Source organism: Oncorhynchus masou, chromosome 2, assembly GCF_036934945.1.
Source record: "Oncorhynchus masou masou isolate Uvic2021 chromosome 2, UVic_Omas_1.1, whole genome shotgun sequence".
Lineage (NCBI taxonomy): Eukaryota > Metazoa > Chordata > Actinopteri > Salmoniformes > Salmonidae > Oncorhynchus > Oncorhynchus masou.
Window position 1 is genome coordinate 28358704 of NC_088213.1, and position 18941 is coordinate 28377644.

At 41.8% G+C, this 18941-nt stretch overlaps 2 protein-coding genes across 2 annotated transcripts; one reads left to right on the forward strand and one right to left on the reverse strand.

Moving 5' to 3' along the window:
• The first annotated feature begins 946 nt into the window (after positions 1-946).
• On the forward strand, positions 947-10662 carry LOC135558160 (transmembrane protein 178B-like). The gene is made up of 4 exons (XM_064991896.1): positions 947-1630; positions 6093-6206; positions 6686-6823; positions 7325-10662. The coding sequence occupies exons 1-4, from the start codon at positions 1228-1230 to the stop codon at positions 7570-7572; spliced, it is 903 nt and encodes a 300-aa protein (XP_064847968.1). The 5' UTR covers positions 947-1227; the 3' UTR covers positions 7573-10662.
• Positions 10663-10705: 43 nt separating this feature from the next.
• On the reverse strand, positions 10706-18862 carry LOC135558167 (growth arrest-specific protein 2-like). The gene is made up of 4 exons (XM_064991908.1): positions 17937-18862; positions 17285-17810; positions 16944-17051; positions 10706-12203 (listed from the first exon to the last, which is right to left on the reverse strand). The coding sequence occupies exons 1-4, from the start codon at positions 17960-17962 to the stop codon at positions 11991-11993; spliced, it is 873 nt and encodes a 290-aa protein (XP_064847980.1). The 5' UTR covers positions 17963-18862; the 3' UTR covers positions 10706-11990.
• Positions 18863-18941: the final 79 nt, after the last annotated feature.

An 18941-nucleotide genomic window follows, 5' to 3' on the forward strand; every position in this document is an offset into this window, starting at 1 on the left:
AGAAATAACATTTAATATGTACACATTATTGCTTTGTATTGTAAATTAAAACCTATTCCTAAGTACTGATTGAATGTCTCTCCGAAGTTGTGTAAAACTTTTCTTTGATATACGTTAGCAGTGTTTTTGGATCAGCCGAGCCTGAGTGAATGAGGAATATAGTTTTATTCATTTTAAATATTGATGTTATCATATAGCCCAAGTGTCTCCAACCTTCTTCCTGGAGAGCTACCCTGCTGTTGGTTTTTACTCCAATCCCAGTTGCAACTAACCTGGTTCAGTTTATCAAGCAGCTAATTATTAAATCAGGTGTGCTGGATTAGGGTTGGAGTGGAAACCTACAGGGCAGTAGCTCTCCAGGAACAGGGCTGGAGAGCCCTGATGTAGGCCTTGGGAATCCCTTGGTCAGTGTGTATCCATGTTGTTTTATACAGTGAAACGTTCACTATATTGAAAGGCTGTGGGCTCAATTAAATCAAACCTGCATTGTGGTAGTTTGTAAACAAAGACACCAATCATTGCTGTGGTAGGTCCAATTGAATTTCAGCCTGCACCTGTCTCAGTGCGTTTGTCAACTGTGCACAGAAAAGGCTTGTAATGAAATATGTTGGGTTACAAATAGGTTTTGATCCAGCATGTGGTCCATGTGCATGTTTCTTCATGATACATAAAACATGGCCCAATATATATATATATATACTTAATATGATAGTGAAACAACTGTGTCAGGTCCTTACAGTTGTAGCAGATCACAATGTCCCAAATAATAACAATAATACTAATAATAATACATATTATAGAATTAGTATATTAACACAATGTATTCGTATTTGATCAATCATACATGTTTACCCCTAGTATTATTATTATTATTATTGAACAACCTGCAGGAGATATATTGCCAGTGCTTAGTTTCTTCCCATCCTACTGAAACCCGAGAGGAGAGAGAGTGCATTGCATCACTACCCTCTCCTCGCAGCATTGGTCGCCATCCATCCCCTCTCCTCTTTCCAGTACCAAAACAGATGGTGGAAAAATCATCACATCTGCCGGGGCGCACGACAACAATAGACAGCACCTAGCCCAAGAGAACCGGGGCGTCCATCATGTTTGCTGTCCAGAGCTCCATGAGGGTGTGAGCGCCGTCGGGATTTTTGACACGGGGTACCATCACGGCAGCCGAGGATTCTTCTCGCGACTGTCTGGGCTCTCCATCGAGTGGGGAAGATGGCCGCCATGAAAATTTTAACCAGCAGTGGGCTGTTCTTAGCGTTCTGTGCGTTGGGGTTGCTAGCCATGGCAATCTGTACCGACTTTTGGTATGAGACAGATGCGCGAAGACACCGAGAAAGGTGTAAAAACTACGCCAACAAGAGAAACGACCCGGGGTACATCTATATCTCAAATAGCAATCTCCCCCTCCAGATGCCCCCAAAGGGCATTGAAAGGAAAGGTAACAGTCCAAGTGCCGGAGCTCAGCCTCTTATTAGGGAAAAACGGCACTTTCTGGCCGCAGCGTCAGCTATGGAGTCCCACTGCAGTCGCCAGTTCAATTCAACCATCTCTGGGCTCTGGAGAAAGTGTCATCGAGATGGATTTGACCTGGAGACAGAGGATCTCATATATAAAGGTAAGGGTGCTACAGCTAATAGCCTACATCAGGCCCTGGTGTGATGTGGTACTGATGCTGCTCACTGAGTGTAAGCATGATGTTCAGATCCTCAGTTCAAAACTCAACACGATCATATTGATACAATGGGCATGGGATTAACTGATGCTCCTAACTGCCACTGTAGGGCCGTTGCCATAATAATATTTTACAAGAGGGGCTTTTGTTCATCATTGTAAACTACAGTAGCAAATAAATAATCAGTAAATCATCTAGATGGAAATGCCAGTGGTGTACGTGACGCGGAAGACGTGGCACTTGCGTATTTTTTACGCTTTGTGTGTACACCGCTGTCCATGGTGCTGAATTTATTTTCAGGCTTTGCGCCCAGTCCGTTCGCCTAGCAGCAGCACACAATGGCGGAGGAAGGGGTCGTCCCTTATAAAAGCGAAACGATTTGTCTTAGGTGCTATTTGGACTGTTCGATTTTGCTGAGTGCATTTGGCATCTGTTACATTGAAATACTAGATAATGTGTTATGGGTGATGCGTCGATTGTCACGGGGGAGACCGAGAGAAGACCAAGGACTGAATTATTGATAAACATCCTGCTTCGTGGGAATTTTGAGCTGTAAGAGAGGAAATCACAGTGCATAGAACTCTCGCAGAACGGCCTCGTCCGACACACGACAGCAGGGCTTTCTGTGCAATGCCATGAGGCGTTCATGACTGACTACTCTGAGATTCTGACTAGTGATGAGAGAACAACAGCATTAATGTTAGCTGTACCTTCGTTCAAGGAAATTCAAGACACTGAATATTTTGAGAATTCCCCACAAATTATAGCGTGTTTGTTTACCAGGATGTTTTCCTAATGTATTCAATCAGATTCAAACTGTCCAGAGTAGGCCTAGAGGACATGTTCATGGGTTAGTTTCACCATATAAAAACGAGAGCTCAGTTCATTTTTCAAAACATTTAACATCTAATAGTTGAGTTGAGTTTATTTTATTTTTTACAGGGACAGTGCATTCAATGGGACAGTGCACATTAATCAACGTTTCAGTAAAAGTGCCGGTTTTAGCCAGCCGGCTCATTTTCAACCGTAGTCCCTAATAAATGGGTTAGCTGACAACATCACGAAAACTATGCTCGCGATTCAATGGGGCAGAAGTCTGTGTTGTTATTCTGGATGGCCAGCTAAGAACAATGACAAGCTGCCATGTGGTGTTTTGACTGATGTCACGTCTATGCCAATATGGCTCAAATTTTCTAGCTAGCCTTTCTGGGACTGGGGGCAGTATTGAGTAGTTTGGATGAATGAGGTCCCCAAAGTAAACTGCCTGTTACTCAGGCCCAGAAGCTAGGATATGCATATAATGGATAGACAAAGCTCTAAAGTTTCCAAAACTGTTAAAATAATGTCTGTGAGTATAACAGAACTGATATGGCAGGTGAAAACCTGAGGAGAATCCATCCAGGAAGTGCCATTATTTTGAAATGGGTGTTTTTCCATTGAAAGCCTATCCACCATATAAAGGAATATGACTCAGATTGCATTCCCTATGGCTTCCACTAGATGTGAACAGGCTTTAGACATTGTTTCAGGCTTTTATTCTGAAAAATGAAGGAGAATGACCACTTTGAATGAGTGGACAGTGGAAAGTCCCAGAGCTGTTTGGTGCACCTTTATATTGACAACGCTATTGTCCGGTGTAAATATTATTGATTATTAAAAAAAACAACCTGAGGATTGATTATAAACATTGTTTGACATGTTTCTACAAGCTTTACTAGTACTATTTGGATTTTTTGTCTGCCTGTTGTGCCTGTTGTGACTGCCTTTGAGGTTTTTGGACATAAAGAGGGACTTTATCGAACAAAACAAACATTTATTGTGTAACATGGAGTCTTTTGAGTGCAACCATTTGAAGATCATCAAAGGTAATTGATTAATTTGATCACTATTTCTGACTTTTGTGACTCCTCTACTTGGCTGGAAAATGTTTGTATGGTTTTGTGTGCTGGGCGCTGTCCTCAGATAATCGCATGGTTTGCTTTTGCCGTAAAGCCTTTTTGAAATCTGACACAGTGGCCGAATTAACAAGAAGTTTAGCTTTATTTTGATGTATTACACTTGATTTTATGAAAGTTAAATATTTATAATACTGTAATTTGAATTTTGCGCTCTGCAATTTCACCGGATGTTGTCGAGTTGTCCCGCTAGCGGCACACCTTTCCCAAGCAGGCTAGCTAACCAACAATTGTAACGATGTATTTGAGAAACAACAAGTACGTGCTCATTGAGCAAATGTATTTGTTTTCAATAAACATTGGAGAGGAAATATAGTTTACGTGTTGTCAACAATCTAAGCCAACCCTGTCTGCTTTGCCCCATAGCTGCACATGCATTTTGTTAAACAACCATCCCATCTATAGTAAAATCATAGTGTAAAAGCAGGTGAGCTGGCTCTCCTTTTTTTTGCCTGTTTTGTGGTGGAAAACTGAGCGGGTCGAGCATATCACGTCAACCCTAGAAATGTTTTAACAATGTCATTTCTTTGGGTGTAGCTTGCATTTAATTGCCATTCTCTGTTTCGCACAACAATCTTCCATTCCCTATGTCATATGTGGATGTATGGCTGACTTCAACCCTGTTATGGTCAACCCTGTTACTTTATTTGGCACTTATTAGGCACTTACTACAGTCATTTTTTTTTTTTACTTGAGATTTTTATTTTATTAAGTTGAACATGTGGTCTTAATGACAGAATGTTACAAGCAAATAAATATATAATCCTGAAGTTACACATCTCAAAAGGCACCGAATTGGTGGAACGACCCTCATGCTGAGGTAAACGGTAACTGTTGTCAGAATTGTGGGAAAGTGAGCTGATTTCTTTGATAGAATAAGGTAATCTGTATCATATCATAAATTGACAACAATATCCACTACACCCTCAGGTTGAATTGCATTGAGACACATAGGCCCACTGGACAACATGATATTCTCTCTAGTTGCTCCCTTGTTTATCAGAATGATGAGTTGGTCAGCATCTGCAGACACCTCACAACTCAAACCTTAAAGTGTCTCTAAAGTGAAGTTAGTAGGTCTGTATACCACCATCACAGTAATACTGATATAAGTAACATGGTGAGACCAGGGGGTAGCCACTAGCCAGATATGTTTGTAATGCAATGCTACATCTATGGCATGAAAACAAATGACAGATGAGTTGGCTTAAGCACAAACAGAACTGGCTACCACCACACTATGAGACCACAACACATTGAAAGTGATTAATATGGCCAATACTATAGATTCTCCTCAGTAACTGGGACATGGAACCCAATCCAGAAATGTCTATTTCTTCTCTCAGGCTGCTATAGTTCCATATCAGGGCGTGAACTGTTGGCTCCATGTTTGAGCCTGCATACAGTACTTTTGACTTCCTTAGCTTCACATAGCTGAATGTTTGCAGCTGAAGTCCAGGTGTTCTAAGAGTGGAGCTTCACACTGTGACTTTTGACAACTCTATCACATTTGGTGCGTCAATACATTTGATTACTTGTTTTTGCTGCCTTTGACCTAAAATGTATCAAATAATATTTGTGAGTAGGTAGTCAGATCTGCTGCTGAGCAAGTGCTAAGTAAATTGATCTCCATCCATAGCTCTTGGTCTTGAGGCTCACACAATGTTAGATATTGCAGAAGTAGTCATGGGACATAAATGTCTCACCGCTCATCTGGATATATTGTGCTTCCCCACCGAACATGAGAATAATGAATTATGTATTTCTGTACTCTGAACTGAGTGAACTCAATACTAATCCTTGTCAAACCCTTTTTTGAACATTCACACTAGTTCATGTTTTCCTTTTTGATTCTTCCTCTTGTTTATGCCAGAACCATATATCCTTTTCCATTCATGGTGACTGACTAGGCTTTATGGCAGGGGTCTTCTTCCACACTTACAAAACCATGTCATGAACATATTCCAACATAAATCTCCCTTCTCCCTGATCAAACAAGTAACTGATTACAGTACACAACATCCAGGAATATGTGAAGATATTTGCAATAATTTGAGCATAGGTGGTCTATCTCATCGGAGTGATATGATGAAACAGTAAATGCAAGACTCGTCTCTTCCTGTTGTTATAATTGGTCTGGATACCCACCTCGCACAGAGAGATAATTAGAGGCTGATCTACATGAATGATGCCGGATGCTGTTTCTGCTCTGAATCACAGCTAGCTGTCTCTCGCGTTGAGGCACACTGAGGATATTGCACGATGACATCATTCACAGTGACACAAAGGACTCATAACAATTTTTCTCTTTTAGAACTACTGTAGTGTCTACATGCTTAACTGAGTCACCATATTCAGTGTGGTTGAGTTTATTGTCGACAAAGCAGCCTGTTTTATCAAGGTCTTATCAAGACTGTGTTTCTATCATAATCATCAACTCTTTTCTTCAGGATTGATTCAGCGGTGCATCCCAGTCAAGTATCACTACTCTTCCTCCATCCTTCCGCGAAATTTACCCATCAACATCACCAAGACCATCCGTCAGGATGAGTGGCATGCACTCCGTAAGTCTGAGCCTGTCTGTCTGACTGTCTGTCTGTCTATCTAATGGATGTCTTACTGGCTGTACAGTATGTCTGGACTCTCCGTGTTCAATCATTTTCTCTCTCTCTGTCTATCTCTCTAGTTCTCTTTCTCTCTAACTGTTATCTCAGGATCAAATACATTTAAAGTGGCTGCCATTGAGAGCAATTTCATCTTCTTGTTATCGCTGTTCACCCCTCCCTTTCGTCCTCTCTAGTTTTGATATCCTTCAAAAAGATAAGGAAGATTACATGGTTCTATGAAGGAAGTGACAGGGATTTGTAAGGGTGTATGGCTCTATTTGTGTCAGGAATATTCTATGTATCATATGCCGTGAATATGATTGTGCAGACATTGCATTTCTGTGCTGTGCATGCTGTAGATCCCACTGGGCCTCCTGCTCTGATCTCCACTGTTCTTTGTCCACTAAAATGACGGAGGTGTGTGTCTGTTGGTGCAGATCTACGCAGGATGACGGCTGGCTTTGTGGGCATGGCCGTGTCCATCATCCTGTTTGGCTGGATTATCGGAGTGCTGGGCTGCTGTCAGCAGCATGACCTCATGCAGTATGTAGCTGGACTACTCTTTCTCATGGGAGGTAAGTGCTGTCTCCTCTCTGTTTGGTGTGTGTGTGTGTGTGTGTGTGTGTGTGTGTGTGTGTGTGTGTGTGTGTGTGTGTGTGTGTGTGTGTGTGTGTGTGTGTGTGTGTGTGTGTGTGTGTGTGTGTGTGTGTGTGTGTGTGTGTGTGTGTGTGTGTGTGTGTGTGTGTGTGTGTGTGTGTGTGTGTGTGTGTGTGTGTGTGTGTGTGTGCGTGCGTGTGTGTCTTTGTTTGAAGCATTGTGTAGACTACAGTAGTTGTCTACACAATATATGCACTTGTGTGTGAGAGAGAGCTATATGTGTGAACACATATAGGTTTATATAATAAGATGTACAATAAATCATGACATCTCTGTAAATGGAGTGTGAAGATGTTACCATTTATTGTCTGGCTGACTCACTAGGCCTACCAACATAGGAATGACATAATACCGTATATAGTTCATTGAAGTTGCTGTGAATCCCGTACATTTCCATTTGTCTCCTTGTCCTCCCTCAGGAACGTGCTGTATCATCTCCCTGTGTACATGTGTGGCGGGCATCAACTTTGAGCTGTCGCGTTACCCACGCTACATGTATGGCCTCCCAGAGGATATTAGCCATGGCTACGGCTGGTCCATGTTCTGTGCCTGGGGGGGCTTAGGCCTCACTCTGCTGGCTGGTTTCCTGTGCACCCTGGCCCCATCCCTAAGCACCCCCTCCCGTACAACCGTCCACAAGCCCAGACAGGAGAACGGAACCGTGTGATGGGACTGTGTGACTGGCCCACAAAGCGCACAAATAAGCAACACCCATCCAACTTCGTCCAACGTTTTTGTCCAACCACCATCTCACCTCATCACCTTCCCTGTCCATACCACCTCTGTCATCCATCTGAATCATGAGTGTACCAGAGAAAATGTACATGGGAGAACAGAGCAAAGACATACCAAACTGTACTATTTACTGTACATCTAAGACACACAGACATGGCAAGACCTTTTTGTTGTTAAACGTTTGACTACTAACTCTATGGCAGCCTAGAGGAATTGTCTTAAAATGGTGCTCTCTTTTAACACACACAACACAGAACACAGTCCAAAAGCTTAGAAAGAAACAACAAGCATCTCTAGATGGAACAATCCAACAAACAAGAAAACGTGGCAGAGCATCCTGTCATCATTCCTCTTTTAGTCGGTTGGTCTGTACTGTGTTTGTTATTGTTCGCAACAAAATATTATGCTGGCATAAACTGTCCGTTGTTTTGAATCAGCTGACTGATGTCAAGCATTATCCCTAGGAAGGACTTTACAGTTTAAGCCTAAAACCTGCTTCTTGCAGCAGAGGACCAAGAGCACAACATGGAAATGGCAGGGGTGGAACAGCAAGATAAAATACAGAACTGCGCTTTTGAAGAGCAAATCTTTCAGCGCTTCTATGATTCAGTATGTACAAATGCATCTCTATGTAGATTCAGGTCATTGTTTGTATAAAGTAACTCTTGAATAAGATTTTTTTCCTGTTTGTTTCGAGGTAACAATGGCAATTTGGGTCTTCAGTGGTGTTGTTTGCTGGAATAAATTGTACGCTTCATGATTAGAAGAATAAGAGTGATTGCAAGGCACATTAAGTACTGTTTGAGAGTAGCAGAGGCAGTTAAAGGTCCAGTGCAGTCAAACATGTGATTTGTCTGTGTTTTATATATATTTCCACACTATGCGGTTGGAATAATACTTTGAAATGCTGATAATGCCATTTTAGTGTAAGAGCTGTTTGATCAGTCTTCTCCTCCCCACTCAGACCATTCCCAGACAGTCGTAGCAAAATTCTTGCTTGAGAAATTGCTCTTTGCTAAGAAGCTATTTTAATTGAAAACAATCACAGTGAGCTACTTAATTATAACCCAGAAATTATTTGATATTGAGATAAAAACATCTGCATTGGACCTTTAAGGATCAGTAAATATTGTATGTTGAAGGACAGGGTTCAATGAAAAAAAATGTAACCTTCTGGTAACACATTCAAACTTAGAAACAATGACAGACAGTCCTTTACAGTTATAAGTGACAATACCTGCCGTCTAGGATTTGGCAGGAATTGAACTGCAGACACCAGTGTTGGACTTGCATTTAATGTATTCTTGCACAAAAACCTTCACATAGCACAGCACATTGTTTGTAGCAAGTATCAATGCATTAAGTGATTTGGTTTGTGTGAACTGCTGCAAAATGCAGGTGTTTGCACAGCATAGATTCCCAAAGCTTCTGTTTAAGTTTATCATTGAATCCATGTCTTATTCAACGCAACATTTCTGTTAATATTCTTCTGTAAGTGAAAATGGGTAATGTTGAGATTTACATTGAGAGAGCAGTAGGGCTGTGAAAAGTCATACTTAATATCATGTTTACATCAGTAACACCACTGGTATGTTGTTTTTTCCTGTCTACCAATCCTTCTCTCCTCAAGTTTGATGCAGGGGTGTCTGCTCTTGCACATAGCTGTTCTCTGTATGCTTCCTCAGTAGGGGGAAACGAGGAATCAGCTCAGGTCTCTTGGAGACAAGACCAATAATGTGGCATTTTGTAAGCAGACAACATGATGTCCTGTTAAAGCATCATCTGTGTCACTTCAGTGTGGATCCCTATTGAGTCGACCACTTTCCTGAATTAATTGAGGGAGCTTACCATTTCTTAATTTCAGTGCCACCTTTGCCCCAGGCAACAGGCAGTCTTACTGGCCCTTTGCAGAGTCCCGTTTGCAATTCGTAGAGACAAAGAGAGGTCAAAAGGCCCTCATTTGGGTAACATTTGATTAATGTACTCTAAGTGCACTCTGTAAGGTGTAATAATTATACAAGCACACGTGTGTATTACATAAAGGTTCTGGGAGGAAACTCAGGCCATGTTGGGAGTTTGTTTGTGGCAGGTCTAGGTTCAGGCAGGCTTCGGAGGCTAGCACTGCACATGAATTAAGATGGAATTACAGGTAAGATGGAATCAATGTATTTTGTGAGTACAGGGTACTCAAGTAACACTGTTTTGTTACCTATATGTAAAAAGGCACTCATTGTGACACTTTTCCAGCAGTGTTATGAGGTGAGGTGATGAGCTATAACCTTTCCAGTGAATTAGTATTTGACTGTAGATAAAAACATTGCCTCAAAGTGACTACAAAGTGAAACATCCCAACATTGCTACTATATGTAGCACCACCTCAGACTTGTAAAAGAGTTGTGGATATTGGTGGTGTTCTGCTGCCATTCTGAGCTCATCCACAGTCTTCTCCTCCAGTTTATATCAACACACATGTACAGGTTTTGTCCCTTAGATCTCTAAATTGGCCAATGGTATTGAATGCATGGATAATTGCTACAATAAACAATACATTTATTGCAATTGTGTTGTTTGAATAATGATAAAGGTTCTGTTGCTAAACTGGTTGATAGAGAAATATCTGGGTAGCGTACCAAGAATGCTGAACAAGTAGTAAAATGGCCACATAAAAAAGAATGAGAGAAGGGGTAAGCACAATATACAACTTGTATGCAAAAGTGACAGCAAAATAGTTCTCTTAGTGGGACTTCTCGTGTTTCATGAGGAACTGGAAAGTGTTCAGTGTGAGCAATGTGGGACACTGTGTACAAATGCCACACTTTCAAGTGGCACCTCTTTAAGTAGCACTGCTATGATTTTCTACAAGTCATTTATACTGGTTCAATCCACGAGGATGGAGAAAGACGATTAAAAGACATTATAGTCTTGCATGAGATCATTATGGTTCATTTCTTTTAATGTATTCAAACGTGTCCATTTTTTTATCTAATTTATTTTACTGAAATAAAATGTAATTAACATACTATTCTGAAGTCAATTGTGTCTGTATATTTCATGTATTCTAGATGTCTATGTCATCTTATGTCACAACAGAAAAACACTGAGCTTAGGTAAACCTCTTCCTGTGAACTGCCCATCTGGGCTTACATCTACACTATTTCACTCATAGAGTATAATCAAATAGGCTATTATGGTTCTTGCAACCACTGCAGTAAAGTTTTGGTTGGACATGTGGCACATTTTTCAGAGGAATTACACAAATGCCATGATTTGACAATAAAAAACAACCATCATCCATCTCAGTTTGTCTTTCGTCAGTATGTAACACATATTCATTCTCCAAACTAATACAGCATTGAGGAGGTTTTAAAAACAATCACATGGATGTTGCTGACATCTGTCAGTTAGTGAACTGACACTGATTTAGTCCAAATGCTAGACTTACTTTAAGTGGACCTCAGTGGATGAATTCCCTGTAATAATATTAGGCTGCATTTAGACAGGCAGCCCAATTCTGATATTTTTCCCCACCAATAGGTATTTTGACCAATCACAGATCTTTTCACATTAGATCATTTTTAGGGCTGATCTGATTGGTCAAAACAATATCGTAATTATGCCGCATGTCTAAATGCAGCCGTAGCTGCTAAGAAACCCTGGGCGAGGTGTTGCTTGTACCATCTATTTCTTATGACACGATGCCACCTAGAGGAGAGTTGAGTATTTTCTGGCTGTGTCCTCAGTCGTGTTTATTCCAGCAACTGAGGAAGAGTCAAGGCTGCAGGTTAGTAGCTAACCATCGAACAACTGACTACAGATAAATTCATAGTTTGCATGGGCATGAAAAAAGGTAAACATGTGATGTCATTACATGATATTCAATCAGAGTACATAAATAATATACATAAAATACTGAAAAATAAACATTTAATAAATTATCCCTATATCATCTACTCTCAGGGTACTATGAAAAATATCTTATAGTACAATAAAACAATTCTTATAGAGAAATGACTGGACAGTCTTGAGATGAGCCCTCATCCAATATATTAAAATACAACTATAAACACCAATACCCTCAGCTATACTAGCCATTCTGGATCAACTCTTTTAAAGACTACAGGATAGATTTTTACAGATAAAATCACTTTTTCAAACTAACCTTAAAAATAACACCATATTTTGTTGAAATCCTTTAGATGATAAAATATACCTTTCTACATACATGTGAGTCACTAAACCCAACAGATAATAATACATCTCCAGAAAAAACCTTGATATGCTCAGAATAACCAGGAAGCTTCATTGCTAGGTTGTGGTGTCAGTTCTGTTATGGTTGAACAGATTCATGTTTTATTTCTTGGCACGGGAGTGTGCCCCCACCACCATGTAGCTGTCTGGTGACAGTGGTGAGAAGTCCTTCATGCTGGGGGACTTCCCTTTGGCCCGACAGGTCCTGACCGGGGTGACCGGTGGACTCCGGCAGGGGTCATGCTTCAGCAGGTAACATCCCAAGGTCTCCCAGCCTCCCCCGATGCGCACCATCACATGACGTTCATTCAGCATCTGCAGGAAGAACAAGATGGAGCGGATAGTCAGAAACAGCAGGTACAATACAACCCATGACTGCTATTCTATTTGAGCAACTTAACCAATTCAATCATATCACAACAAAAGTACTTGTTTGTTGCTCAGTACCTAGCTTGGTTTTGGAATGCCCTTTACCTATGTCTGATTTCAAGTAGGCCAAGGCATAGTAACCTTGGAAAATGTTATGATCCACTCCCCAGACTGAAACTGCTCGTTGTATGACCCCCCTGAACCAAGAGAAGATACCCTTCCAATCAAATATTGACCAATTCCTTCTGCCTGTGTAACAGCCCTCATGAAAGTCAAATGATCTCTGAGCCATAGAAAGAGACATCTTTGTCAAAATCTCATTAAGCCAAATGAAACACTGCCTCATGACGCCAGCTGAGCACATGCAGTGGACTAATCCACAGACATGCACGCACGGGCACACAGAGCACACAGCATTCATAAATGGTACGTTGGTGTGAAGTCACCATGTACATAGTTACACTTAGAACACCCGTGATAGCAGGCAAACAGACATCAGCACTCTTTAAATCAAGCCCTCTGACAACTACTGCATAGACACCTTCCTCTACACATCACGGCTGGTCTGGTGCAAACCTGACGCTACCATGGCAACAGCTCTCAAATAATACAGTCGGATTGTAAGAAAATTAAAGCAGCGAAATAGAGACCGCTGTCTCTTTACAAAGCTGTAGCTCCACACAGACATCTGGATTCCCAAGAGGCCTTGCCTGGCCATCCGTCCTGTCAACACCGGCCCACCCCCTCCTTCCTTATCGCCCATAACCCCTTCATTATGGAACCATTAAGAATGTGATAATACAAGCAGATTTACACCCCTGCTATACGCCTCCTGTCCTCCACTATGCATACTAATGGCGAGATGGACAGTGGAGGGGTGTAAGTGAATACACACACGCACATACACAAGCAACCACGTGCACACAGACAATGCCTGGTAGTCCCATTTACCAACCCAAGAAGACCCTGAAACGTGATTTGCCTCAGCTGTCCACCGGCAGATTAAAATGTTATTGCTGACAGCAGGGTCAAGTTTGACATAACACACAAACACAAGGGTAAGAGGGAGGGAGGGAAACACCCATTTATGTTTCTTCCATTCATCAACCTTAGGTTAGGGCTGTCCATACAAATGTGGGATAAAATACTGTAGGCTATAAGAATGTCTTTTCAGTAGTCTCTCGAAAGCACTATATTTCAAGAGCTCTATGAGGAAAATATATTTGGGTTACTGTATTTAATTAATTGCATATGTAACAGAACACTAGTCAACACAGAACACTAGTCAAAACACGTTATGACTGTTATGGCTCTCAAAACTCAATATTCACATAGTGGAATTATGCAAGTAGACTTTCTCAGGAATTGTGCACACAACCCCCTGCGGCAGACATCTTCTTCTATATAATCAGATTCATTCTAACAGCCCCTGCCCCCCCACACGTGTGCCTTTACTACAGCCCATAAGCTGACTGCTGGATTCCCCTGTGTCTTCCTTCCCTGGCAGCTCTATTGATTCTCTCTCCTCTGGGTTTGTTGTTGAAAGATTCATGAGAATGATAATGGAGGAAGAGGCCTTCACCCATCATCCACTAGGGGCCATGCTTAAACCATTCCCTTCTGAGGAAAGATTATTGTGATTGCATTGGTCATTGCATGAGAGATGGAGTAATTGTATTGTAGAAATTCACATGTATCTCACTCTATGGGAGGATCTTGTCACATGCAAAAAGGGCAGTGACTTTAGTATAACCTAACCACCGTCTCCTACTTATTCTTAAATTAAACTACTTTTTTCTTTTAGGTGATCCCATAGAACTTTAATGATTGCTTTAATGGAGATATGTCTTCTTTTTATAGCAGTCAGACCACTGCTAAAATATAAAGCAAACCAAACAAAGCTCCTATGTTTCTGATGGAAATAGGAAGTAATGGAAGTGAGATGATATTGTGAGAGGTTTTAATGTCTCCATTCTCTTCAGTGCCAGACACAGTTACCATCCCTGCTAAAAAGCCTGGTGCTTAATTGGGCTTGGAGAAGAAAAGCCTTCCTTTCTTCAAAAGCTGAGAATGCTGCATGGAGCCCTCCAGGGCTAGCATGATTGAAAAATCTCCAGTGGAAAGAGGGGGTGTCATACCAGGCCAGGCTTCAATGAGCTGTCTGATTAAATCACACCACTAATGACTTGGTCTTAGTAATCAATAGATTCTGCTCTTTAAAAAGCCAAGCAAACATCACAGTACTCATACATCCAAACAGACATACAGGGGTTATCAGGGCATCACTCCACACATTCACAGGGGCTCTATTCATACAGAGAAGAGAAGTGTGTTTTTTGTGATTGAGAGAAAGGACTGTATCCTACAGGTAGTGCTGTACAGCAGGAGTCGTCAACCTTTTCTGGCCCAGGAACCTCCTCCTAGGCAACCGGCGACCCAGGGACTCCCATCATACATTAGGCGACATTAGAAAGAAAATAAGATATGCTCTTTTCTGGTGTGGATGACAATAATATATATTCTCTTCTTTTTTTGTTATTCACAATGCATTAATTCTGTTGTTGCTAGCGATATTATATATATATTTCTTTTACCCCTTTTTCTCCCCAATTTCATGGTGTCCAATTGGTAGTAGTTACAGTCTTGTCTCATCGCTGCAACTCCCGTACAGACTCAGGAGAGGCGAAGGTCGAGAGCCATGCGTCCTCCGAAACATAACCCAACCAAGCCGCACTGCTTCTTGACACAATGCACATCCAATCCGGAAGCCAGCCGCACCAATGTGTCGGAGGAAACACCGTACACCTCGCGACCTGGTCAGCATGCACTGCGCCCTGCCATAGGAGTCGCTAGTGCGCGATAAGACAAGGATATCCCTGCCGGCCAAACCTTCCCTAACCCGGACGACACTGGGCCAATTGTGCGTTGCCCAATGGGCCTCCCGGTTGCGGCCGGCTGCGACAGAGCCTGGGCTCGAATCCAGAATCTCTGGTGCCTTAGACCACTGCGCCAACCGGGAGGCCGCTAGCGATATTCTTAAAAACATTGAATTAATAAAATGAAATACAATCACTTTTTTGTAATATTTTTTATTTATCTTTTTTTGGACACCCTGCTGTACATGGGCTGCAGACCAACGGTTGAATACCTCTGTAAAGTAATAACAGTTAGGATGGAGATGTTGGGCACACAGACAATCTAAAGTGAAAAAGGTAACGTAGCCTGGCACAAGTCCATGTTGCTGTAATTAAATATGTAATTAGCAGTTATGCTCAGGAAACCACAGAAGACTAAAATAAGCCAAAGTGTGTTAAGGGGAGGGCATCTGGAATATCAGGAAAAATACAGAGCTTCAACAGACAAACATTTCACATGCAACCAAACCCCAGTCATATGACCTTGGTTGCCGAGAAACACTGAAGGATGAAAGAAAGGAAAAATAGCATGAAACCGTCAGGGCATATTTCTCCACTTTGTCAATGTTCGTCCTAAACATACAGCCTCACTGAACTTGCCCATAAACCAACAACATCCCTTGGCTATCCATTTTTATGACCTCCATTTTCTTTGATGTGGCGCAAGGGCATGTTTTCCCGTGTCAGACTTTTGACTATTACTGAGAAACAGGTGTTCAGTGAGTCTAAGGCAGCCATTATATCTAAATGGGCAGTACAAATAAGGCCTCTGTTGCTCAGGGAAGAAAAATAGGAATGCAGTTGTACTCAGCGTGTCAGCTTATTGACAAAGACAGCTAAATCACATACTGTTATTGAGTAACACATTCTAAGCCAATGGATTTCAATGAGATTAACTGAGCATTAAAACAGTCTTCTGTTGGTGACCAATTGTCCCCAAAAGATAAGAAACAACATACGACTTGGTCTGTCAGCTCAGTGTGGACAGAAGACAGACGATGCTACAGTGACAGTCAAGGCCATATAGGGAACGTTTCCACTTAGGAAGCAATTGATGCATTTCTGGTTCATTGAGCCCATAGAGTGCAACCCCATCCAATTATTGGTAAATTAACTATGGAATTGAATAGTCCATTTCAGAATATATTAGATATGGAGCAACTGAGTAAGATGTGCATTTTGAATTTAATCAAGTATAAATGTTAATTTTACATTATAGCTAAGATTTAACTTTTTGTTTAACAAAATAATATAGAATAACTTATTTGTAAGACACATTCAATACATATTAGGACAAATCAAGTAATACAAACCTGGGCATGTTTTAATAATACCTTTTTCCCCATTAGAGGGTGTGAACTCAGTCTACCGTTGCCAAGCAACCCTGTATCCCATGGGGCTTTGCCTGGAACAAGTCCTTCTCTATAGATTCCCACTTATTGCAGCTTAGTGCAGCAAACACACCCTCATTGCTCAATATATGTCAATCAACATTCTTAAATATCACATGATTAAAAAACAAACACATAAGGAAATGCAAAGAATGTAATATGTTTTTATTAAGTCAATACCAACAAATTAAATTGTTACATTTCCTCATGTGGTTGTTGGTTTAAATGAATGTTTATGTCCATACAGTATGTGTCCTATAAATGATGTCACTCACTGCTGTATAGAACAATATAAATATAATCTACTTCCATGGTTTCCCGCAACTGCCTGAGGTTTATTAACCCCGACAATTAGGGTGAACGAAGGGGTTTTGACATACTCTTACGTAGAGGACCTTCTCCCCGACACGGTAGCATCCTTTAGGATGCTTCTCCACAGGGAACTTAGCGGGGCAGCTGCATGGCGAGTCCTCAATAATGTGTCTCACCTGAAACACAAAACATCTCTCAGATAAAGCAAGCAAAGACACAACCTCCTCCCACCAGCATTATCACCGCTAAGAATGTTTGCTAAACAATTGGAGAGGAAGTCTGGTGCAGTCAGTGGGGCAAGTCTGGTGCAGTCAGTGGGGCAAGATGACACTGATTAGCTACTGTATTTCTCATTACATTGGTGGGTAATTCATGGTTACTTTAGGCCTATTTGAGAGTAGGTACTTACTATGTCATCCAACATGTTGCATGTGCTTGGCGTTTTCTTAGCAGATGATTTGCTTGGACGACGCGCCTTGGGCTTAGGTGAGGGGGAGGGGGAGGGTTGTGATGGAGGTGACGGCAGTGGTGGAGGATGTGAAGGAGGAGGTGGAGAGGGGGAGACAGGGGTCTCTGTAAGGCTCAGGGCTGAGATAGGATCTGTGGTTGGTGTTGTGGGAGGGGTCTGAGTGGAGGTTGTGACAATGGTAACAGATGAGGTTTGAGTGGAAGTTGTGCTAGTGGTGGTTGACAAGGATGAGATGGAAGTTAGAGGAGTAGGGTCTACTGGGGCTTGAGAAGGGGGTGGGCTTGGACTGGGAGGTGGGGATACAGAAGCAGGGGGTGTAGGAGCACGGAGCAGCGGTAAGATCAAGGGAAGAGTTGTGGGTGAGGGGAAGGGGAAGGCCAGAGGTGATGATGAGGTGAGAGAACCTCCCTCCTCCCTATCTATCTCTCTCTCCAGCTTCACCAACCCTGGGGGCTCCACACCATACCTAAAAGCGAGTCAGTGAGACACCACAACTGTTAGATGGTTGGTAAAGAAAGATTCCATGACTTGAGAATAGCGCAGTTGTGCAAGTCTCTGAGTGAATGATGTACACAGAGTCATGACAACTCACCTGGCTGAAATCCTTCCCAGCTCCATAAGACAGAGACACACCTCCCGAGGTTGTTTGTGGAGCACTGCCCATAAAGCACCCACAAGTTATGTGATGGCTAAACAAATACTGTCATATTAATGTATAAAGCCTGAGGACATGAACAGCAGCTAAATGTGCGTTTACATGAACGCCCTTGACAAACCATACAGACTGTCAGGATGTCAGGACACACAAAAACAACCTTCATCCTGCACCAAGCTATTTGAATATGAGGATTCACACAGACTAAATTGAATAAAGATCAAACCAATGTGTTTACATTTCAGGAACCACAAACATCACACATGCTAACGATTAACAACGAGTATCATTCAGCTGCCAAAGAGATGCTTGCAAAGATAAAACAGGACATTATCTGTGAGGAAAATGAAAACAAGAGCAGCATTTTGAATACGGGTGAATGTCAGTGAGGACTCAGGAGGGGTTATGCCTTTCTCCAGAGCCCAGCTACCTTTAAGCTGAACTGCAGGCACCAGACACGTGGGTAAAGAAAACGTGGGCATGCAGGCTAAACACAGCATGCTCAATGCCTGTAATCATCCGTAGTCTTCAAAGTTAGGCTCTCCAAAGGGATTAAAATACTTAGCAAAACATATCTTGTTCTAAACATGTCATTTCATTTCACAGTGACAGAAGTGGTGGTTTTGTTTTAGAGGGTAAGGAATCATGGATATACTGTGTAGTAAAATTAACATCTCTCCGTAGCCTAACATGAAAAGGAAGCACCACCAAAGCACAACAAAATGGGAAGAGTTATGGTATTATAGTTCAAATGTGAGACACATTGGACACACCTCCCGACTGTGACCATAGGTAACCTATGATCTTTGAAATTGGCAATGAAGTTCCTTGTCATTGCTCCATTCTGTAAACCCATCACTACACCAGGGATGCAGCAGGGAAGAGGGAGGAAAGAAAGCAGGAATAGAGTAGAGCAGACATAATGCCACAAATACACAGTAT